Source organism: Myotis daubentonii, chromosome 5, assembly GCF_963259705.1.
Source record: "Myotis daubentonii chromosome 5, mMyoDau2.1, whole genome shotgun sequence".
In the NCBI taxonomy this organism is placed as follows: Eukaryota; Metazoa; Chordata; class Mammalia; order Chiroptera; family Vespertilionidae; genus Myotis; species Myotis daubentonii.
Window position 1 is genome coordinate 61946619 of NC_081844.1, and position 24251 is coordinate 61970869.

Below are 24251 nucleotides of genomic sequence, written 5' to 3' on the forward strand. Positions count from 1 at the left end.
ACAATCCGCTGGCCTCCCCCACCCCCCAGTGTCTTATGTCCATTGGTTATGCTTATATGCATGCATACAAGTCCTTTGGTTGATCTCTTACCCCCCTCCCTCCTGCCCCCCAACCCTCCCCGGCCTTCCCGCTAAGTTATAAATATATTAATACAATTTTTACATATGTGTATTTTGCAATCATACTGTGTATTGTTTTTTATGTGACCGTGTGACTGAAGCCCTGCACGCTGAATGAAGGTGCTAGATGGCATTTCTGAGTCTGTGAAATTCCCATAAATGTCTGGAGGTTTGAAATGTTTTGTAAAGAGGCAGAAGAGCTGTCAATGTGGTAACGACAAGGGAAACTTTCAATCCTTGAGAGCCCACTGGGTAGGGCACCCACAGACGCGGCGGCAGCCTCATGAAAATGGCTGGGTGCGCTCACGGGGCCACTTGAAGGAGTTCAGCAATCCAACTGTGGGAGCTGCCTAAATAAAAAATGTGAATCCACCCAAGAAAGAGTCATTGAATGCTCTGCGCATTGGGAAAGGGAGAAGCCCCTAGGATTGTCCAGCTTCCACGCCAAAGCAGAGCTTGGCGAATTCTCATCACCTGGGAAGAGGCGCCCCTTTGTGCTGAGCTATCTGCGGGTCTCCTGGGTGTAAGAAGAGCTGAAGGGGTCATCAGATACTTAGGCAGATGAGCTGTGGTCGCCACAAGAGAATGGAAGTATAGGGGAGAAAGCAAAACTGTCTAGGGATCAAGCTGGCCTGGTTTGTGTGTCTCTGATTTCAATTATTTAAAAAAAATTTTTTTAATTCACTTATTAAATGTGGATAAATCCCAGAATTCTGCCATGCCTAGCCCCCAAAGCTCCAAAAGCCTGAGATAGGAACAGCTGTGGTGTGAGTTAGTTGGTCTAAGGCTTTTGGGCTGCTTCCAACTTCGCTAATGCTCATGCCCTGCAGGTCAAGGAAAGAAGTGATGTAATGCACTTAGCTGGGCCACTTTACAATGGAATGGAGAGGAGGAGGGCTCACAGGCGGTGACAAGTTTAGCGCATGACTTGCCCCAGGGATGCAGGAAACAAAAACATCGACAGCCATTGGCTGCGTCCACTTCCGACCGGGTATCCAGCTCCCAGTCTGGAACCTTGAAACACTAATTTCCTGGGAAGAGGGGTGGCGCTAGCCTACGGAGCGTCAACCGTAAACACACACCACCCTACGGAGGCTGGCAGCGTCCTCTCCGCTGGGATGGGCGTGGGGCCGAGGGCTTACCACACGGTCCCCAGAAGGTTCCTCCAAAGCCAGCCGCAGAGGCAGGTCGCGGCGCCCAGAGCCCACGGAGGACCCGCGCGCGAGGGAACTGGGGCCACCTGGGCTCGCTCCGCGTGAGCCGCGCTGCCGTCATTCATTCGCGGCGTCCGGGGCGTCCTTCCCGCCGGGAGCTGGGCTTCGCCGCGGGTGCGAGTGGTTCCGACGCGGAGTGTTAGCGCGCGGGGGCCTCCAGAGCCCTGAGCTGCTCGAGACCGAGGCGGCCAGGAGTTTTGGTCGGCGCCGCGGGAGCAGCCGCGCCCCAGGCCAGCTCGGCCCACACCGCGGGGCCGAAGCAGCTCGGGTAGCCCGCAGCCTTGCGCACCGCCGAGCCGGATCCCGAGACTGAGCGACACCACTTCCTCCTCCTCCTCCCGCTCCTCCGCCGCCCTGGGCCGCGGCCGGGCTGCGGGCGGCAGGCCTGGGCGTCTGCGGCCGCGGGCTCGCGGGAGGCGGCGGCGCGCGGGGAGGATGCTGCTCACGGTGCCCGCGTCCTCGCCGTCCTCCCCGGCCTCCCGCGGGGGCTTTGTTGTGGCCGGGGCGCCGCGGGCCGCCGGCTGCTGAAGTCGCTTTCCGCCTGGGTGCGGACGGACGGGCGGGCGAGCGAGCGTGTCCGGGAGTGCGCGCCCGTGCGCGCCGGTCTGTGCAGCAGCCGCCCCGCCGCCCCATTGTGCGTGCGCCCGCGGCGCCCGGGAACATGTGGGTGAACCCCGAGGAGGTGCTGCTGGCCAACGCGCTGTGGATCACCGAGAGGGCCAACCCCTACTTCATCCTGCAGCGGAGGAAGGGGCATGCGGGGGATGGAGGCGGCGGCGGCGGGCTGGCGGGTAAGACTCCGCGGCGGGTCCCTGCGGGGCGCGGGGGGCGGGGGTGGGGGGCGGGCGAGCGCTGCGGCGCCGGCCTTGGCCTTGGGCTGCGGCACCCGAAACACCGCCCGGTGCCCTGGGGCTGAGCCACCCGTCCCGCTCTGATGGTGGATAGGCCTCGGGAGTCGTGATTTTCAAACTGTTGAAAGAGATGCTTCTTTTCTGACTCTGTCAGGCTGTGGGCGCTTCGTGTACTGGGCGCCCCATAAGTGGGCGATGGTGATGGGAATGGAGACGAGCTAGTCTGGAGTGGGGGTAGTATCAGCTCTTCTGAACTGAATGCGGTACTGCATCCCCCACCCCTTTAAAAAAGCAGTCGCTTTACATGGGGGCACGAGAGGTGGAGGACGATTCATTTTTACTTTATGCCCTTTCGTGGTAATGGCAGGATCAGGTATAAAATGCTCTATTGTTTGCAGGGCAGCAATCAGGAGGAGCTGGTGCGGTCATTTCCTACAGTAGTTATGACCGAAGGGAATGAATAAGGAAAAAGGAATTTTTTTGTTGTTGCACCGAATTAGACATAGAAAAACAAGTTATGTGATTGTAAAAGGAATTAGCAGTCTAACTGCATTGTAACTATTTTAACTCAATCACTTCTCCCCGCACCCTCTCTCAAGGTATTGATATTATAACTATTACAAAAACCATGTCATATCACTCAGGATTATAAAATCAGACCCATATCCCAAGTGGTGCCATTTCAGAAAGGTCTTCCTTTATCAGCTAACAAGCTTGCTTGGTGACAGGTTTTAAGTAATCTTAAATTGCATACTAGAGAAAGTGGACCTTTGCTCTCCATGTTGGTTAGAATGAACAGAATTGAATAATTTTTACAATGATAAAGTCACCAGAAGGAACAGGTAAGGTTCAACCAGGAGAGAGACTATATATAGCACAGAGAGGACCCTGGACCAACCACTTCAGAATGTTACCCTCCAGGAGCTTGCGTGCTAGGTAAATTTTTGCTCTTTAAAAGCCCTTAGAAGAAAACATTCTTGATATAATATGTATTCAGTTGTGATTGTAATTTATAAACTAGTTTTCTTAAGATTAAAATACAAGTGTCATATAGTATGGCATTTACTGGTTTGAAAGATCTTGGCTAGTGCATCTGATTGCCCCTAAGTAATCAGATTTTTCTGCACTTTTCTACCACAGAAGCGAAGGGAATCTGCAGACCTGCAGACCCCACTCTGTAAATTCTGAGCAGTGTCCTAGAATCAGAATTTTCCAGTTCATTTTGTAGAAGTTGCTTAACTACATACATTAATATGTAACTTGCATGCCTAATATTGGGATCATCCCAGATTGTCCTTTCAGTCGAAGACAGCTCTGTGAAGTTGATAGTTTATTGTATTAACAAAGAACATTTCCTGCCTGTGGTTAACCTTCCTACACCATGTTAACTACTAAGTTTATTTTCTGGAGTCATTTGCAATAGGTTATGAAGTCTCCAGAGATGCAGAGCCTTCTTTTTCTAGTTAACATTTTTACTGTATGCCTACTGACTCTTGGAGCTGTAACTGACTGCAGCCCACTTGGAATCTCATCATTGATGACATTTCAGATAACGTTGCATCTTTTTAATTGAGAAATCATAGCTTTTACACTTATTGCCGGAATAATTGAAATGATTGTCATTCCTGCCAACAAAGGCTATTTTCAACCCACAGAAAAAACTTGTTTGCTCTGCTAGGTTGGTGTCACATCAAACATGGCAGGAACATTTAAAAAGTCCTCATTATGTACAGTATATTCTGATTCTAATGTGAATTCATTCATTAACTCACTAAATCACTTAACAAATATTTGTTGGCAACCTCTGAAGGGCCTGTGTCACGAAGCTCACAGCCTAGTAGGAGTAAACAAATGTTGATAAAATAGTCATACAGATAAATTGATAGGAAATTGTCACTCCGCAGGGTCACAGCCTAGTTCAGAAACCAGAATCCAGCCTAGTTGAAGTGAAGGGATTTCTCTGGAAGAACAGCTCAGATAGGGTTACCAGAGCCAGTGAACAGCATTGCAGTGGGGCATGGTCACCACCCTAGGTGGCAGGAATGATGATGCTGGAGGCAGTGTGAGCTGGAGCCAAGCAGGAGGGGCTTGGACCTCTGAAAAGCAGCCACCCCTAGAAAATCAGACCACAGCAAAAAGGGGATGGGGAGGAAATGCCACTGCCTCCACCAGTGGAACCCAACAGGCCAGCGGGGCAGGGTGTCCTTCGATCTAGTCACTAGGGATCATCCTCCAAGGAGAGACCTGGGGGGTGGAGCCTAATTGAGAATGATGAGCACTAAATCAAAAGGAGAAGACCTTGACGTTGCTCACCCCAGTCAGAGGTCAGGGTAGGAGTAGGGCCAAGGAAAGATTCCCTGAAGAAGTGACACTTGAGTTGACAACTAAAGAAAGGAGAGATTAGCCTGTGAGGAGTAAAGGGAAGAGCAAGTTTTGGGTATCAGCTGTCGGAGATTTTCTGGAAGAGCTCAGGATCGTTCTATAATGTGCATGCATCTGGCCAGTACACCATGGACTACTCATCAAATGAATGACAGATGGTTAGGAAACCTGCTCGGGGTGAATTGGCCAGGAGGGCTCAATGGTTCATGGTGCTTGGTAACTTGTGAGTGCAAAAGGTGTAAAAAATAGTGGGCCACAGTTTTAATTAAGTTATTCTCTTTTGGATTCCAGGCAATATATGTAGGTATTGACACAATGATGTGTTTAAAACAAAAACAAACAAACAAACAAAAAAACCCTCTGCTCATCTTGGCCAGGCCTGCGTCTTATCCACTGAGCCAAAACGGCTAGGGCCTTTAAGAGTTTCTTGGCATTCTTTCTCTTTTACATTTACACAACATTTTCGAGTCCATTTATTAAATTCCACCAAAACAAAACAACAGCAGCAACAAAGACTTTTGGACTGTTGGGGTTTTGATTGAGAGTAAAGTCTATAAATAAATTTGGGCAAAATTGATATCTTCATAATATTGAGACTAATGGTCCATGAACATGGTATGTTCCTCGATTTATATAGATCTTTTAAATTTTCTCTCAGTGAAGTTTCTTTCTGCTTTGCTGTCCTCGTGCACAGAGAGGACCCACTTTATGACGAGATCAGGTTCGAATGAAGGGGTGGTTCCCAGGCCTGCACACAAAAGCCTGTTTTTGTCAAGTGCAAATCAGGAATTTGTCTTTGAGACCAGGCAGTTTGCAATACTAACAGCTGTGGCAGGTACCACCTTGAGGTGTGGGGCCCCCATGTGTGCTTCAAGGCCAGTGCCACAGGGGAATTGGAAAGTTGCCCTTCTCACAGCTGTGTGTTCCCTACCCCTCAAGGGCTCTCATCTTTTTCAGTCCTTCCCTTAGTAAGCAGACAGCTGGAGTCAAGCCCTAAACCAGCGGTTCTCAACCTGTGGGTCGCGACCCCTTTGGGGGTCAAACGACTTTCACCGGGGTCGCCCAAGACCATCGGAAAACACATATATAATTACATATTGTTTTTGTGATTAATCACTATGCTTTAATTATGTTCAATTTGTAACAATGAAATTGGGGGTCACCACAACATGAGGAACTGTATTAAAGGGTCTTGGCATTAGGAAGGTTGAGAACCACTGCCCTAGACCAAGGGATGTGATTTGGGAAGTTTCTTCCTTTCTGAGCTTGATTTTTTTTATATATGTATAAGATGGTTTAATAACCTCTCAGCAGTCAATGTGAGGATTTTGGGAGATAAGTGATGTCAAATACAGGAACTATAAAGAGCCATTCATAGTTGACATCCCATCATTTTCCTCCCCTTGCTGAAGATCTCATGTAGGTGTTAGGAGGCAACTCCTCTAAGCAATTCACACCCGAGTGTGAGCAATTCAAGAGTTCTGCAGTTACAGAGACATGGCATTTTTAAAAGGGCGCTGTGAAAACAAATAGTATCTCTCTGATGTTTAGGTAACTTAAAAAGTTAAGTCAAATATTCAGGCTTTTTGTAAAAGGTAGTTTTTGATCAGCAACTTTAAATTGTGTCTACATACCTTCTTTCTTCCCCCCTCCTTCCCTACCTGGACATGCACATTTTGAAAGCCCTGCCAGTAAACACAGTACAGATGCTCCTCGACTTACCATGGGTTACACCCTGATAAAACCATCATAGGTTGGACATATCCTACCTTGAAAATGCATTTAATACACTTAGCCTACTGAACATTGTAGTGTAGCCAACAGTAAGTGTGCACAAACACTTACCATTAACCTGCAGTTGAGTAAAATCATCTAACACAAAGCCTTTTTATATTGAAGTGTTGAATAGCTCATGTAATATTTTATGCATGTCACTTTCTCAGCATTGTATAGTCAAAAATCATAAGTCGAACCATCTTAAGTCAGGGATCCTCTGTACTCTTTCTCCCTCACTCCCTTCCTCTATTCTTTCTCCTCTTTCTTCTCCCTCTCTCTCCTTGCACAAATGACTATTAGTGGCAGATGGGACTACCAGAGAGAGGACTGGGGTAGAAGATAGGGAGGGGCCGCCTTCTCTCTGTATAGATGCAGATGTAGATTTTGATAGAGATATGCAGCTATAGATAGATGGTTAATTAGTTAATTGGGACTTTGTAACTTAGAAGTATTGGTTCCAGTACAGTAGTCACCCCTTATTTGCAGTTTTCCCCCCCAAGGTTTTAGTTACCCTTTGTCAATCGCAGTAAAAAATATTAAATGGACAATTCCAGAAATAACCAGTTCATAAGTTTTAAATTGTGCACCATTCTGAGTAGGGTGATGAAATCTTGAGTTATCCTGCTTGGGGTGTGAATTATCCCTTTGTCCAGCAAATCCACGCTGTATGTGCTACCCATTCGAAAGTCACTTAGTAGCAGTCGTAGTTATCAGATCAACTGTCTGGTATCACAATGTTTGTGTTCAAGTGGCCCTTATTTTACTTAATGGCCCTGAAGACATTCGTGTAACTTTTATCACAGTCTATTGTTGTAATTGTTCTATTTTTTAATTGTTCTGTTTTTTATTATTAGCTATGGTTGTTAATCTACTGTGCCTAATATATAGATTTAACTTTATCAGAGGTATGTGTGTATAGGAAAAACCAGATACAGGGTTCAGTACTATCCATAAGTTTAGGTATTCACTGAGGTGGGGGTGGGGTTCTTGAACTATTCCCCATGGATAAGGGGGAACCGCTGTAGTTAAACCAGAGAGCCGTGAAGAAGTCATTAACCCTTTTCCCCATTTCTTTGTGTGTTTTTGTTGTTGTTGTTGCTTTCCTATTAGATGTGTGTTCTAGAAAGCTCAAAGGATAGGCTAGTTCTTGTTTTTTTAAGGTGTTCGGAAATTGTCAAGTGGCTTCTGGTTTGCTTCAGAGGGCATTCACAGTTTTGATTTCCACATCCCTAGGGAGCTAGGCTTCCTATTCGGTGGGATCCATTAAGGTTCTAACTCTCCATGGGAGATCTGGATTAGAAATTTTCATTGGGATGAATCAACTCTTCTACCTTCCGTTTGGTCCAAGTTGTACAAAGCTTGGTGAATAACTATCCAGTTCATGAGATGAGGTCTGTGAAATGCACCCCTAACCTTTCAGCTCAGGTATTCTAAGACTTGCTGGGCAAGTACTTGCTGGAGGAAGGTCAAGTAGAACATTGAGGACTTGAGCTCTGTTTACACTCTAAACAAAAAAAAGTGAACCCTGTTTATTAGTTATTTTTTAGATTGTGTTTAATACTTCTTAATAAGGAAAATTATTTACATTTCAGTAGTACAAATGAATTTTTAGAATCTTCTTAGCCTAGGAACCAAGGTCGTCTAATAAAAATAAGCAGGACTTAAGAAATTTACATTTGGACTCCTTAATATATTTACTCTTTTTTACTCCATTGGCATTTAATATTATTTACGTATCTATTACTATAATGAATAATGTAAAATACATTATTTCTAAAAGCATCTTCATAATAAATTTTTAAATCCCTAGGGTCTAAAGCTAAATCTCAAAAAGTCATTGTTAGTATGACCATATTATTATTTATTTTTTTAAATATATGTTATTGATTTTTTACAGAGAGGAAGGGAGAGGGATAGAGAGTTAGAAACATCGATGAGAGAGAAACATCGACCAGCTGCCTCCTGCACACTCCCTACTGGGGATGTGCCCGCAACCAAGGTACGTGCCCTTGACCAGAATCGAACCTGGGACCCTTGAGTCCACAGGCTGACACTCTATCCACTGAGCCAAACCGGTTAGGGCTAACCATATTATTTTATTAATGCTTGGTTATATCTTTTTCATTAACTTTACAATTAGCATAGACAGCATATGCAGGCAAAGGAGCTAACATTTGCTGAAATCTGTCTGTGATTTAGGCACGTGCGGAGAACTTTCCAACATCAGTAACTTGATTTTTATAACAACCGTAGGTTAGACACCTCTGCTATAAATGAGGAAACTGAGTGCTGGAGACGTTGAGTCTTAACTTGAGACCATGCTGGTGTTAACAGGCAGAGCTTGGATTTGTACTTAATTTTGTCTGACTATAGAAAGAGAAGGATAAAAAATAAGAGAGGAAGATGAAATTGGCATGCATCCTTTGGGGAGCTAAGGAAATTGACCCCAGTCTTAGAAATATAGTCTTGAGTGTGGAAATGAAGAGAACAAGCCCAGTGGCTCAGTGGTTGAGTGTCTGCCTATGAACCAGGAGGTGAAAGTTCTATTCCTGGTTGGGGCACATGCCCGGTGGTGGGCGTGCAAGAGATAGCCAATCAGTGATTCTCTCTTATCGTTGATGTTTCTATCTCTCCCTCTCCCTTTTTCTCTGAAGTCAATATAAATATAAATATATTTAAAAAAAGGAAATGAAGGGAACAAGCATAGCAAGGCTGCCCCTTCTCCTGTGTTGTGATGTCATTGTTGTGATGTCACGGTCCATTGCTTTATGGGTTCAGTAACATGCCTCTATACCAGAGAGGAAGTCTGGAAACTAACTCTAGATTTTTCTTAAAAAGATTCCCAAACTTTCCCCATTTGCAGGCTTCTAGTTAAGCTGTCTTTGGGACCAAATATGGAGCTATTCCAAGTTACATAATTAAGAGGCACTGAACCTTTGGATTTAGGACCAGACAAGGGAAAGGCTTGTTTGTATGGGCTTCCCACAAAGAAAACAAGTATCCATGTTTATAGTGAGGGAGGTCAATCTCAAAAAGTTACCGCTACCTGCCACAACCTTTTGCAGCAAGGATTCAGAATCTGGAGAAGGGGCCACGTGCAAATAGATATACTAGATAAGAAATATAAATTTAGAAGGCATGGGGGAAAGCCAGGCAGAGGCCTTACCCTCTAGTGGAGTGGCTCCCCGAATCTCCCGGACCCATGGCTTTTTATTTACTGGAATACACATTTGCCCTGTAGCAAAGCAAACAAGCATATCAAAGGTAAAGTTTGGTAAACTGTAAAAGATTATCAGGTTAGGAGATTGCCTTCAGCCACCATTGCTTTTAGCCCTTGCTAAAGCACCAAGGTCCGTCAGCCTTCTGAAAGACCTCTCGCATTTACTATGCAAACTACTTGTTGGTCTTTGCCTCCAGCAGCTACCAAAGGAGGAAAATGCAAATTTGATCTACAATCTTGATTGTTATTAATGTAATTTGTGTCAAATGTCATAAGGATTTTCTTTATTTAGTATCCCCTTTTTTTCTCTTTGTGGATATAAAAATATTATTGTGCTTTTCCTGGGATCATTATTGCAATAGTTTGGCTCCCCCAAACTTTTTTTTCTTTTAAAGATATTAAATGGGTGAGAATATCAGAGGTCCTTGGATGACATGAAATCATATACAGTGGGGCCTTGACTTACGAGCTTAATTCGTTCCCAGACCGAGCTCATTAAGGAGCTCGTTAACTCGAATTACTCTGTAAACTCAATGCAAAAAATCAGCTGAGAGACAGCTGGTATCTCAAAAAACTCTTTAGTCGGGACACTCGTAAGTCAAGGCCCCACTGTACAAGATTTATGGAATTAATTAGGAATGTAAATTTTTTGAAACTGAGGCTCCACCACTTTCATCGGGTTCCTTAACGTAGATTGTGAATCAAACTGGGAATTTTCCACCAAAGTGATTTTTAGGAATTTCTAGGTGTTTGCAACAGGATTACTATAAATTTTAAGAAGTCTTATACCATTTCTAGGTGATTTGATTATCCTTCCAACTAGTTAAAAATGTTTGCGCTATAGTATTTAAACAATAGGAATATATCACTGTCTTAATAAAATTATAAAGTGTTAGTGCTTCTTTTCTACTTTTATCCCGTTACCCAGATGTGGGCCCTTTAACAACAGTTCCTGTAAGATCCTAGAGGTGTGAGTGCATGCGCACAGCGCATGTGTGCTGTGAGGTACATGCATAAGTGTGAGTTGGGAGGATACAGCTAGTGAGGGAGCAGAGGGCATGCAATGAACCGGTGAGGGGTATAGCCTCAATCTCAGGCCCAATGTTGTCCTGGCTGCTCCCTTCTGGGCAGATGCCCCTCTCAGGGAGCCCTGGGGACCCCCACGCTCTGTAAAGTAGAGCACCCAGCTCTGACAGGCAACGGAGAGAAAATTGGGGTCTGAGTAGTACAGAACAGTGAGTTGGCTTTTCCCTCTTGCACTCTAACATTCAGCTCTCAGCCTGGTCACTGTGCAGTTCTGATTGGATGGCTTCGACTGATCAGTGTAGACCATGCACTGTGCTTCACCTGAGCTCCTCCCAGGACGCTAATCCTCAGGACAAGAACCGCAAACCCCCTTTCTTCCTGTTCTCTATTTCACAGTTGGATCACTTCTGATCTCTTAAATATGGCCCTGCCTGAGTGTAACCTGTGATCTTTAGAAAGAGGGTGCCATATGCGCTCGGACTAACCATTCATTTGCTGTCACCTGTTTATCTGAGCTCACTGTCCCTGTCCCCTCCACACACACACACACACACCCTTCCTCATAAAAGCTAGTTTTCCCCTCTTCTGAAAACCTCCATCCTGATGGCAAATCCCATGGAGTCTTCATAAAGGCATCATGCAGTTTTTGTTTTTTTTAAAGATTCATAAATTTATGGGCTGGTTTTTTTTCAGGGCTCTGTTCACCATGGCTATATAATGAGGGTGTGTTTGACCAAGCAAGCTCTCCATGACTTTTTCACAACTTAAATAACTTAAGTTGTACCCTTGATAGAAATATCTATGAGGATATAATAACTTCAGCTAGCAGAGGACAGACACATCCTCCTCTTTCTCGTGTGTGTGTGTGTGTGTGTGTGTGTGTGTGTGTGTGTGTGGCCATTTCAGTTTGTCACAGGGACTGCCTATAATGGGATGGTATAGTTGTATTAAACTCTAGCATGTGTACTTTTAAAGGCCACTTACAGATTTCTGTTGTGCTTATAACCCACTTTTTTAAGGTTTAGATGAACACAAAGATTTTATGAAGTCCTAAATAACTTATTCCCCCCTTGCTGTAACTCATCAGCGGTTCTCAACCTGTGGGTCGCGACCCCTTTGGCGGTCGAACGACCCTTTCACAGGGGTCGCCTAAGACCATCCTGCATATCAGATATTTACATTACGGTTCATAACAGTAGCAACATTACAGTTATGAAGTAGCAACGAAAATAATTTTATGGTTGGGTCACAACATGAGGAACTGTATTTAAAGGGCCAGAAGGTTGAGAACCACTGAGCTAGATCTTTGTCTTAAAGGATCCATAATGCTTACACAGAATAGGAGAGAGCATTTTCAAAAAGCTTAGTAAATGGGGATAATCATTTTTGAAAGGGCCTTGGAAATGTCCTTCCAATAAAGTGTAAATGTCAAAGAGAATATCTGTGTGTTTTAAGATTGTGTATGGCAAGTATATTTATCTTTCATTGTAAATTGTATTGGCTGTGAAGGAGTTTAAGCCTTTTTGGTGGTTCCTAGCGAAAGGAGTTTCTGGAATGGAAGGAGACCCAGCAGTATCCTCTCCTAAATGTGTGACCAGGGTGCTTAACTTCTTTGAGGGCGTTTTTCATCTGAAAATGGAGATGGTTCCCCCTTCCCATATCACATGTTTTCTGTGGGGGTCCAATGACATACTGAAAGTCCTTTGACGGCCAAAGGCATGTCAGGTTTAATAGGGTATGAGGATGCTGTGTTTCCAAATGAAGTCCCCTCTTAACAAAGCATCATCCATCTACTGCAGCGGCAGTGCCAGAAATCTTCTGAGCAGCCCTCAGTCCGGTGCTTTGCGAGGACTAGGCCAAAGTAGTGTGTACATAAAACGGCCTCGCCCACAAGGAGCAGATAGTTCTTAGAAAGAAGGAAAGGAAGGACGAAGTGGTGGGGGAAGGAAGAAAAGGGAAAAGAAGAGAAGAGAAGGGAAAAGAAAGGAAAGGTGTTTGGTTTAGTAACTGGGATGGTACATTGTCAGGCTACTTCTTTTTATTTTTTTAATATATTTTATTGATTTTTTTTACAGAGAGGAAGGGAGAGGGATAGTGAGTTAGAAACATCACTCAGCTGCCTCCTGCACACTCCCTACTGGGGATGTGCCCGCAACCAAGGTACATGCCCTTGACTGGAGTCGAACCTGGGACCCTTCAGTCCGCAGGCCGACGCTCTGTCCACTGAACTAAACTGGTTAGGGCAGGCTACTTGTTTCTTAAATCCAGGTGAAACTATTCTTATTTCTTTGTAAGTAGAATAATGCATTAGTTTAATATCACACACACAGTTAAACAGTCCTAAGTACCGTGAGACTTTATACACCTTTAGATTCTGTGTACTTTGTTTCCGGCACAAAGTAGGAAGCGGAGAGAAAGCCTGCTTAACTGTTCTGGGATGGGGGTGGGGGTAGGGGGGAGGGCAGCAGCTTTTGTCCAGGTTGCCTAAGTACAATCTGGAAGAACCTGGGTCTATAGAACTGAGTGTGTAAATGCATGTCATAAGCATTTAAATGTTGTTTAGTGTAAAGTTGCAGGGTGGTTTGCTGGAATTAACAGGGAGAATGAAGATCCAGGCATTAAGAAGTATCAAGTATCAAACTTAGTCCCCACCCCCCCCCCCCCCCCCCCCAAACCCTGAGGGATCTAGAAAAACAGCTCTCAGAAAGAGAAATGTCTCTGGAATGACTCTTGTTTTCCTGGGCAAGTCTGGTCCTGATACCAACTAAATAAAGGAGGGATTAGTACTTGGATATTTAATAACTCCTGGCATTTTAAACCCACATAATTATTTTTAAAAATTTATCTTTATTGTGGAAAGTATTACAGATATGTCTCCCTTTTCCCCCCATTAACCCCCTCCACCATGGACCTGTTCTCCTCTCACCCTCCCAGGCCTTCACCACACCATTGTCTGTGTCCATGGGTTATGCATATATGCATGAAGTTCTTTGGCTAATCTCTCCCCCCCCCCCCCCCCACCTTTCCTCTGAGATTCATCAGTCTGTTCCATGCTTCCAGGTCTCTTGATCTATTTTTAAAAATATATATTTTTATTGATTTCAGAGAGGGAGGGAGAGATAGAAACATCAATGATGAGAGAGAATCATTGATTAGCAAACCTCCTGCATGCCCCCTGCTGGGTACTGAGCCTGAAACCGGGGCTTGTGCCCCAACCGGGAATTGAACTGTGACCTCCTGGTTCATAGGTCTACGCTCAACCACTGAGCTACACTGGCCAGGCTGGATCTATTTTGTTCATGAGTTTATTTTGTTCGTTAGATTACACATATGAGTGTGATCATGTGATACTTGTCCTCTCTGACTGGCTTATTTCACTTAGCATAATACTTTCCAGATCCCTCCATGCTGTGTCAAAGGGTAAGAGATCCTTCTTTTTTACTGCTGCCTAGTATTCCATGGTGTAAATGTACCACGGCTTTTTTACCCAGTCATCTACTAATGGGCACTTGAGCTGTTTCCAGATCTTTGCCATTATAAATTACGCTGCTATGAACATAGGGGTGCATACATTCTTTCTGATTGGCGGTTCATTTTTTGCCTGTTCTATGAAAGTGGAGTCTTCACCTCCCTAAGTGCCTCCATTGGGTTCTTTGCTGTTGTGATGGACAAGTTGAACTTAGGGAATGTAGTTGAATGCAATTCCATTTTCACATCACAGAATCTCCTAGCATTAGTTGAGTTCATTAAAACTATGGGGATTTGTTCAAATTATGCATATCTCGAACATCTTAAAAGAAACAAAATAACTGATGTACACCTTGACCGGCATGACTTTTATGAGAGCTTCACATTCTCAGACCCAATGAGGTGTTTTCAGTGTATTGGCCTATGAAACCTGAAAAGGGGGGTTGGGGGGGTGGGGAGAGAAACCAGAAACCAGAAGCTGCTTGAACTTGAGAAAATTGTTTCCTTTCCCCTTATATTGGAGAGAGGCCAACATTCCTGACTGTTATTGAACATGGTATCAAAAGAATGTGCCTGAAGTCTGTAGTCAGTGACCTTTACAATCACTGTACACTTTTGATGGGAAAGTATTTACCACAATACTTTCTTTAACTTAAGTGCAGTAAAATCTACTTGTTTTTAGCTTTAGCCTTGGCAACAGGCAAAATAGCACAATGACGTCCTGCACTGCCCCTGCAAATATTTTAAAAATAAATACACATGAGAATCCCCATATATATACTAGAGGCCTGATGCATAAAATTCATTCACTAGAGGGAACGGGGGGTGTCCCTCAGCCCAGCCTGTGCCCTCTCGCAGTCTGGGAGCCCTTGGGGGATGTCCGACTGATGGCTTAGGCCCGCTCCCCTTGGGGAGCGGGCCTAAGTGGCAGTCGGACATCCCTAGCACTGCCACAGAGGTAGGAGAGGCTCCCACCATCGCCACTGTGCTTGCCAGCCTTGAGCCCTGCTTTTGGCTGAATAGCGTTCCCCCTGTGGAAGCGCTCCTGCGTTGAGCGTCTGCCCCCTGGTGGTCAGTGCACATCCTAGCTACTGGTCGTCCCTCCGTTCGGTCGATTTGCATATTACCCTTTTATTATATAGTATTTGGTAGACTCTGGTTTTTTGAAGAACATTATATGTGGAGAAAGAGTTTCATTAGAAAAGGGTAACACTGCTTCTGCAGGGCCATTGGGTAATGGAAGAGAGGTGTTGGAGGTATAAAGAGAGGCCAGCTGGTGTCTCAGGTGGAGTCTACAACATGCAGTGGATGGATGAGCTCTCTTTTATTTTGCCTTTTCTGTATTTTTACTCTCTGGCTAATTCATCACTCACTAATTCATTTACTTATTCATCTGTTCACTCATTCATCCATGAAACAGATATTAGGTGTTGGCTACATTTTTTTAAACCAAAAATGCAGAAATATATGACATCATCCCTATGTTTGAAAAACTGGATTCAGCAAGAATCTGCACAGATGTTTAAGACTGAAATTAGTTTCTTGGTTTTTGTTGGGACTTAATGAGAGAGGCTGTGAAATGCAGATTGGATTGTGTGTGCCCTCTATGGAGAATTGTTATTTGTGTGGTATGAGGATATGCCATCATGGATTGTCCACCCTCTCATCCTAGGCCATAGGTGGTTTGAGACTGCCCCAGGCTGGGGTTTGAGAGCCTGGAAGTGAACACAGGAATGGGGTCAGGCTGTTCCCCAGCTGTGGGCAGTGACACAAAGTGGGAGTCCAAGAAGCAAGACTCAGGGGTCAAAGAGTCTGACCCCCTCAGAGACTGGAAAATCAGGGTCAAGGCAGTCTTCATCTGGGCAGTGAACAGAGGCAGCTCCTCTCAAAGATATTAACTAGTTCCAGCTGTGTTCTGTGTACTAGGGGGTCTATCTGTTGGGGGTCTGTGCGTACATCCTCAGGCTCTCTCGATAATTTTTAAATTTGACATTTCATTTTTATGTTAATAATAATATGAAAATAAAATAATGTTTTAAAAATATGTTTTTTATTGATTTCAGAGAGGGAGAGAGAGTGAGAAGATAGAAACATCAGTGATGAGAGAGAATCATTGATCAGCTGCCTCCTACACACCCCCTACCGGGGATTGAACCTGAAACCCGGGCATGTGACCTGACTGGGAATTGAACCGTGACCTCCTGGCTCATAGGTGAACACTCAACCACTGAGCCACACGGCCGGACATAACGTAATCTTACAAGTTATTTTGGGTTATTGGAATGACTACTGTAGGGCTAACACCTGGTGCTTGTGCTCAGGTCAGCACTTGCATTTATGACTGAGAGCAGCTTGAATACAAAAAAGATGCATTTGGCCAAAGGAAGGTCCATTAATGCACAACACACTACACAAGGTTTTCTGAATTTGAATAGAGGAAAATGAGAGTCACCACATTGCATAGCGAAAGGTAATGCAGAAGCTGAATTCCAGGAACATGTGCGGTGTTCCCGATGCAAGTGACAGTTTACTGTCAACAAAGCAACCTCATTGTTCACTATAATTAATGAGGTCTTTGCAGGCTTTTGTTAGTTTTATAATTTTGCTGCATTTAATTTGAAAATATATTTTGGTTTTCTAATTATAAATGAGCTTTGTGCATAAGAAGTTTTTACTTGGATTTATGTTTGTATGTATTTAAATAACACCATTTGAAGAAAAAAGAAAAGGTGGGGTTGTGAGAATGTTTCTGTCTTTAAGGTTTGTAGTTCACATTTGGGAAACTGAAAGAGAGAAGAGACTAGAAAAGATGATTCTTAGCTCCCCCTCAAGCCTCCCCTACATTCTTGAAGTTAATGATTAATGTTCTCAGCAAAGAATGCCTTTGACACAGTCACGAAGACGCTTTGAAAAATGTAAATATTTTTAATAACAATACATTTATTTATATGGTTCAAAGAGCCAATGATATTAAAAGGTAGACGGTGGAAAACCTCTCAGCCCTGTTACCCACTCGTAGTGAGCACGGTATTCACGCGTTGCGTGTCTTCCCCAGATCCTTTTTGCATGCACAAGCGAATAGCAGGTGTGGCTTTATCCCAGCCTTCCCCCGGTCCCTTGGACAGAAAGGTTTTTCTGCACTTTTCCGTGAGCAGTATGTCTTCCTGTATCAGGACATAGATGTCGTCATTCTTTTTCTTTTTTATAGCTGCTATTATCCCGTTATGTGGCAATGCCGTATATTTAACCACTTCCCTATTAATAGACACTTAGGTTATGTTCGTACGTTTACTATAAAATTGATGCTGCAATAAATAACCTTGTGCATGTCCTTTAGCCAAGTGAAACATGGCTAAAGCATAAACACCAAGAAGTGGAATTGCAGGGCCATTGGGTACATGCATTTGGAATTTTGATAGATATTGTTGCCAAGTCACCATCCCTCGCGGTTTTAGCAAGTTACAGTCTCACAGCGGTGTGTGCAGAGGGCCAGTTTCCCCAGTGCTGTTAAAGAGCATGCGTTATCAAACTTGGGGTTCTTGTCATTCTGATACGAGAAAAGGGCAGCTTAGCTTATTTTTAATGAACATTTCTTTTATAAGTGATGTTGGACATTTTTCATATGTTTACCAGTCATTTCTGTTTCTTCTGTAAACTGTCTGATAGTGGGCGGCTGCTCTTTTTTCTTACTAGCATTTAGGAACTATTTATATATTAGGGACGTGAGCCCTTGCCTGTGATTTAAACTGCATCTTTTTTTCCTAGTTTGTCTTTTATTGTTGTTGTTAATCCTCACCCGAGAATATTTTTTCATTGATATCAAGAGAGTGGAAGGGAAGGGGAGAGACAGAGAGAGAAACATTGATGTGAGAGAGATACATTGACTGGTTGCCTTCCACATGCACCCCGACCAGGACTGGGGATCAAGCCTGCAACCAAGGTACATGCCCTTGACCGGGATCAAACTTGGGACCCTTCCGTCCACAGGCTGATGCTCTATCCACTGAGCCAAACCAGCTAAGGCCCTAGTTTGTCTAGCGTGTTTTTGTCCTGTAGAAATATGGGGGTTTTGAGTAGAAGAATATACCCTTTTTTATAAGTGGTTTCTTGATTGTGAATCATAGTTACAAAGCCTTTCCACTCTCAGATCAAAGGGAACTTTGAAAAAGCCCTGCAAAAACAAGGCTGAATAGGTTGCTGTCCTGGGCTGTATCCCAGCCACGTGGCATTGAACTCGCTGTGGCTGATCCTACATCATTCTTGTCTAGCATAGCTTCAGGGAGCTGAAGCTGGATGAGGATATTTTCAGTTGCCCATTGAACCAGTAACAGACCCGCTCTGTTCTTAGTCTGCATCTTGTTTCCTCTTCTTGGCATATTTTGAGAGGGTGGAAAGAGAGAAAGGTAGAGCAGAAGTGACCAGCTGACCCTGGAAACTGTGCAGTGACTTTGCATTAATCAGGCCATTCATTACACCCTATCTTACCACTTGTGATTTTTATCACTTTTATTATCTTAAATTTATTCAGACAGCAGTGCTACATGTATAGTTGAAAGGTACCATTTTGATCATCGAACTTGACGCTGTTATGGAGCCTATATTAACATTTTCTCACTTCGGTAATTCTGAGAGCTTGTCCAGATTGGAAGGAAGCTGACCTGACTGGGAAGTGATGATGTAAACCAGTTTGAGGCCATGTCTGTTAGTGACGCCTCTCACGGTAAACCCTTCAGCGAAGGCTGTAATGACGAAGTCGTGGTCTGTGGACATCCTTCTTACTGAGCAGTCACTCAGGGTCTTGAAGAGAAGCTGCGAGTGTATAGCATATGAGGGGTAATTACTAGGAGTTATTAGAGTTTGTAACTCAAGATGCCATAATCACTCAGACACAGTAGGGCCTTTCTCATTTGAAAGGACTCTAAGGAGTAGGTACTATGATTTCCATCAGCCAGTGTAATTTGATAGTCTAAGAAAAAATGAAAGCTCACCCACCTCCGAAAGGAGGTTGAAAGAAATTAAGAAGAGGGAGGAAAGGGGGCAAGGGGCAAGAGAGGGAATGAGAAAGCTGAGAGAGAGAGAGCCCCCAGGAGTAATTAGCCATAATTCAGTGGCCAGGGAGGAGAGTTACAGGCAGAATCCAATGTTCTGAGAAGGAAAGAGAGGAGGATGGGAGGCACACCCAGGAAGGGGCGAGTGACATTTCAGACAAGTGGTGCTGAGAGTCTTTTCAAACTAAAATGTAAATGAATAGCAGCAGGGAGCAGAAAATAATGGCTTGTTTTAATAATAGTTGAAGAACGAAAGGTTTAGAATGATATCATATTTTAAGGATTGTCATTAGGCCAGAATCATAGTGTTATCCTCATGTTATTTCCCAGACTAGTGATTCCCCACTAAACCAAAGGTTTCTTAAGATCAACATAACATTGTCACTGCTGGACACCAGATATATGGGAAGTCACTGTGCAAATGTTTGCTGGATGGATGGATGAATGAATGATCTGATTGGGGCATATTTAGACCTCTGGCATAAGTTCAGGCTGAACAAAGATACTTAGGGTCTTGGCTTTATTTTAATAGTGACTCACCTAACTGTTTGTAGAACCAGATGGAAAGGTTAAAGAAAAGGATTTTCAACAACCACGCTTGGGCTCAGTATACATTGCCACTGTTCTTCTATATTTCTGAGCCTTTTTTTTTCTTTCTGTTGATGGGGAATGAATGAATGAATTGAAAAATGATCAGTGGTCCATGGAACTTCTCAAATGGCCAGACACCTTTTTTAGTCATGGCATCTATGGTGGTCACTCTAGTAGAACAATAACTGGTTCATATGCCCAGGTGATACTCTGTTCCTCTCCTTGCCTTCTGGCGACTGGAACTATGCTGATTGTTGAAGGTTGGCCTGAGTAAACCTCTCATCCACCACAGGTCCCCTGCTGCAATGGATTGGACATTAGTTATTACTTCCATTGATTGAAAAGCAGGCGTCAGGCCTGTGGGAATCCAGGATAGGAGAGGGTGTCAGTGCTCAGTTGATGATGGACAGGCCAGACCTGGGAGGATGGAGCTAGGAACTTGGACCCACTGAGCTAGGCATGGTGTCTGAGGAAGTGTCCGCAGAAGGCAGTCAGGTAAGGCCTAGGCAGAGATGAGCGGATGTTAGCAAGAAGGGAGAGGGTGTGCTGAGGGAATTGGGATGTTGGGCAAGACCGTCAGCCAGCCACTGGAGAGTGATTCCACACATGGGATCAAAATGATCCATTATTAACAAGACCAACAAGCAAGTTGGAGGTTCCTCAGAAACTCTTTGACACAAACCAGAGCCTGTAGCCATGTGCCAGGATTTCGTGTTCCCCCCACTCTGGGACTTAGGAAGGTGAAGAAAGAGAGAGGATGAAGGAGTTCATTGGGACCACCACTGCAGGCTCACAGGCTGGGCGGCTGCATCGGTCAGAAGCAGGCTAACCGGACTTCCAAGGCAATGCCTATTGTAATTCATTTTAAGGGGGAAGCATCTTTATTTATGAAAATTTCTTAGCACAAGTAAGGGTTAAAGAGAATACTGCCATCTTTACAGATCGTTGGTGAAATACAAGAAAGGAACTGGAAGGAGGCTGTACGCTGCGGGATCTAAAGTAGATAAGGACGGAAGTAAGGTTGCATTTTCTAGACGCTAAAGAAAGTCTTGACTATTACTCTTTTTATCTGGACTATTTCCCTCAGCATCCTCAACACCCTTAAAGACATTATTCTAACCTGGCCAGTCTGGCTCAGTGGTTGAGCATCAATCTATGAACCAGGAGGTCAGGGTTCGATTCCCCGTCAGGGCAGATGCCTGGGTTGTGGGCTGGATCCCCAGTGTGGGGCGTGCAGGAGGCAGCTGATCAGTGATTCTCCCTCATCATTGATGTTTCTATCTCTCTCTCCCTCTCCCTTCCTCTCTGAAGTCAATAAAAAAATACATATTTTAAAAAAAGGCATTGTTCTAGAAGCCAGTGTAATCAAAATACCACAGCGTCAGTGTCCTAGGTCCAGTGCTGACACTTACGTAGCCGTGTGCCCGCTGGGCCAGTTACTTCACTTCTCTGAGCCCCCGTGTCCTCATCCGTCCAACAGGGGGAATAGTTGTGTATATGTCATAGGATGGTGTGAGGATTAAGGAAAAAGTGCCTACAGACTGATTAGGAAAGCTGTGGTCCCTGCTGTTCACCGTTATTGGTGAGATTGGTTATTGTTTTAAGTGTCAATTGGAATAATATGTGTGTGGTTGGCATATATAGCGCATTTCCTTTCATTTCTCTAACCCAAGTGTGAACAAGGCCTGTAGTGGAACAGGTGGAAATGTGAGCTCTGCACCTGACTTGGTGTCTAAAGTGACACAGCTTCTAAGTGAGGCAGTGGGGACTTGAACGACCGCCTCTGACTTCTTTGCACAACCCTGACTGGGCCCCGCCACGTTAGAAACGCTCCTAGACCAATGCACACATCTAAATGGTTGCCTCGCCTTGCTGGGCACTTGCCCGAATTTAAGTTAAAGGTTAGTTTTTCTAGGGGTTTCCCTGATGATTTTTTGGGAAATGCTTTGAAATATGCATGTTGTTAATTCCCTAATGTTTGGGCTCACTCATTGTGAAAGTGCTTGGCCTTTGTGGTTGTTTATCCGTTGGACTCTCTGGGGAGGGTCAGAGGGCCTGAGGCCCTGGGCATAGTTTATATGGGGTGGTCCCGACCCACTTTCCTTGGGGTCCTTTCAGGGGAGTGAGGAATAAGGATCAGAGACCCTCAGACTTTTACAAAGAGGGGGTTTTGCGATCCTAATGCAGATTTTCTGAGAACTAGCACAGACAAGCAAAGGTCGGGCACGTGCCACACGAGTCACCTCCCGATGCACATATTCAGTTGTATTGTTTTCTTATAAGAAAAAACATATCTATGTTTCATGTACATCAGTGGTTCCCAAACTTATTTGGCCTACCGCCCCCTTTCCAGAAAAAATATTACTCAGCGCCCCCTGGAAATTAATTTTTTTTAAATTTTAATAGCAATTAAACAGAAAGATATATGTATTAATGTTTCTACCTTTTTTTGTAAAATATAGTAAAGAAAGGTGTAAATTAGAAACATTGAAGTTTGAAATTATGAAACTATTTATTGAACTCAGAATAGAAAGGTAATACAAAAAGAAGTTAAAACAAATGCACCTGTGGCCATCACTGCCCCCCTGGATCGCTGCAGCGCCCACCAGGGGGCGGTAGCGCCCACTTTGGGAATCACTGATGTACATAAAATAAAACATTTACATGTCACCTGGGAAAACAACATACTGTCATCTGAATGATGTGAGTCTGCATTGAAGTGAAATGTATAGAAACTTTGTAATGTGCTACTATTTGAAAAGCTCTTTGCACTTAGTTTAGTCTAATGCAGAGCTTTCCGCCCATTTTCACATCAGCACACTTTGAAAATGTAGCATTTACAGGACCCACAGGGTAAGGCCCCGCTCAGCTGCCTCAAGGGCTGAGGGATCTGGATGCAGCCACACCTGGGGGCTTCTCCTGGGAAGTGGTGGCCAATAGATGCAGGGAAGAAGGGGTGGGCCCCTGGGACCCTCCGGAGCCCCGCTTTCTTGTCTCTCTCCTGGACAGCACGGCGTGGCACCCAGGGGAAACCCTGAGTGTCTGCAGCACGCACCTCTCAGTCGCCTATCCTTCACGCCCTGCTGAGCTGTGGGAAGGATCTGTTTTCCTGATCCACGTTCTCGATTTCACAGTTCCCTGGCTCTGGAGCCAGCAGGTGCTAGGTGAGGTGCCTGGCACTGCCCAAGCCTGTTGGGAAGGGGGTGGCTGCCTCCACCTCTGTGCCCAGCATCTTCCTTGACAGCTGACGTGCTGCCGGGAAACTGATTTGATAGCCGTTAGTGAGACATTGTCACGACGGGAAAAGGGGAGTCCTGTGTAAGCCGATAAGGAGGGTGAATTAGCCATGAAGGAAAAACCATTGTCTCTCTCGGATCCTTTATGTCGTAGCTGTGGAACAGGATGGCCTGTGAGGTTTGAAGAGGCATCTTAAATATTGTTCATTTGTAACTGGAAAATGAAAAACAACTTGGGCTTTTTTCTTCACCCCTCCCCCCATCCTTAATACAATTTACAGAAAGGAAAGTTGGGGCGACTGTCTGTTTTCTGGAGCCAGACAACGCATACATTGTTTGGGTGGCCTGGTAGAATCTGAGGGAGAGAGCGAAACTTTGATGTTTATTCAAAGGGAATATTGGTTGAGAAACATTGGCAGAAAGGGAATTCTTGCATGTGATTATCTTTTTAAAAAGTTTAAAGGTATTTATTTTGATGTAATCTATTTGTTGTTGTTGTTTCAGCGTTGTGTTTCATTAAATTCAAAGAAAGAAACCAAAATAGGAGGTTTGTTTGTTTGTTTTTTTAGAACCCCCACTACTGTACCCTCAGTGTAAATGAGCATGGTGTGTTGTTATATGGATCTGTGCCTATGTGTCTATATACATGTTTGTGTACATGTTATTCTCCTTAGAGATTAAGGAGTGAGGTATAGAAGATGTAATTCAAGGTGCAAGAATTATAATAAGACCTTCATTATTTTAATGGCTTCCATTTGTTAATAAAACAATAACACAAGAATAATTTGGCCCATATTTCATCTTTGTTCATGAGTCTCTACTTGAGGGTCTGAATCAGTGATGTTGAACAAATATATTTTATTGATTTCAGAGAGGAAGGAAGAGATAGAAACATCAGTGATGAGAGAGAATCATTGATTGGCTGCCTCCTGCATGCCCCCTACTGAGGATCAAGCCCACAACTCGGTCATGTGCCCGGACCTAGAATCGAACCGTGATCTCCTGGTTCATAGGCCGATGCTCAACCACTGAGCCACACCAGCCAAGCTGAACTATTTCTTAGGAAATCTCAATGGCATCTAATGTATTCCATAAGGGACTCATCTACATTTGCAGGTTATTTACATATATTGAGAACCGTAACGGTATTATAGACGACTTGACAAAATAAGGGCATAAGGGCCTTACCCGCCACCGAGCACCTCATTTTGCAGTCTAACCATCTTTGGCTTCTTGTTTGGTGTCCCCCATTGGATGGTGCCATGAGTTCTCTTTATTTTCAGGTCCTCCCAGCTCAGTTTTCTCTTTAAAGGCTTCAC

At 44.3% G+C, this 24251-nt stretch overlaps 1 protein-coding gene across 2 annotated transcripts in view; it reads left to right on the plus strand.

Annotated features, from left to right (window-relative positions):
- The first annotated feature begins 1985 nt into the window (after positions 1-1985).
- The window catches only part of TBC1D9 (TBC1 domain family member 9), an 84382-nt gene continuing 62116 nt past the window's right edge, over positions 1986-24251 (plus strand). For both annotated transcript variants that reach the window (XM_059697972.1, XM_059697973.1), the window contains exon 1: positions 1986-2125. In XM_059697972.1, coding sequence (XP_059553955.1) covers positions 1996-2125 — 130 coding nt within the window. In that variant the 5' untranslated portion in view covers positions 1986-1995. The remainder of the gene's footprint in view (positions 2126-24251) is intronic.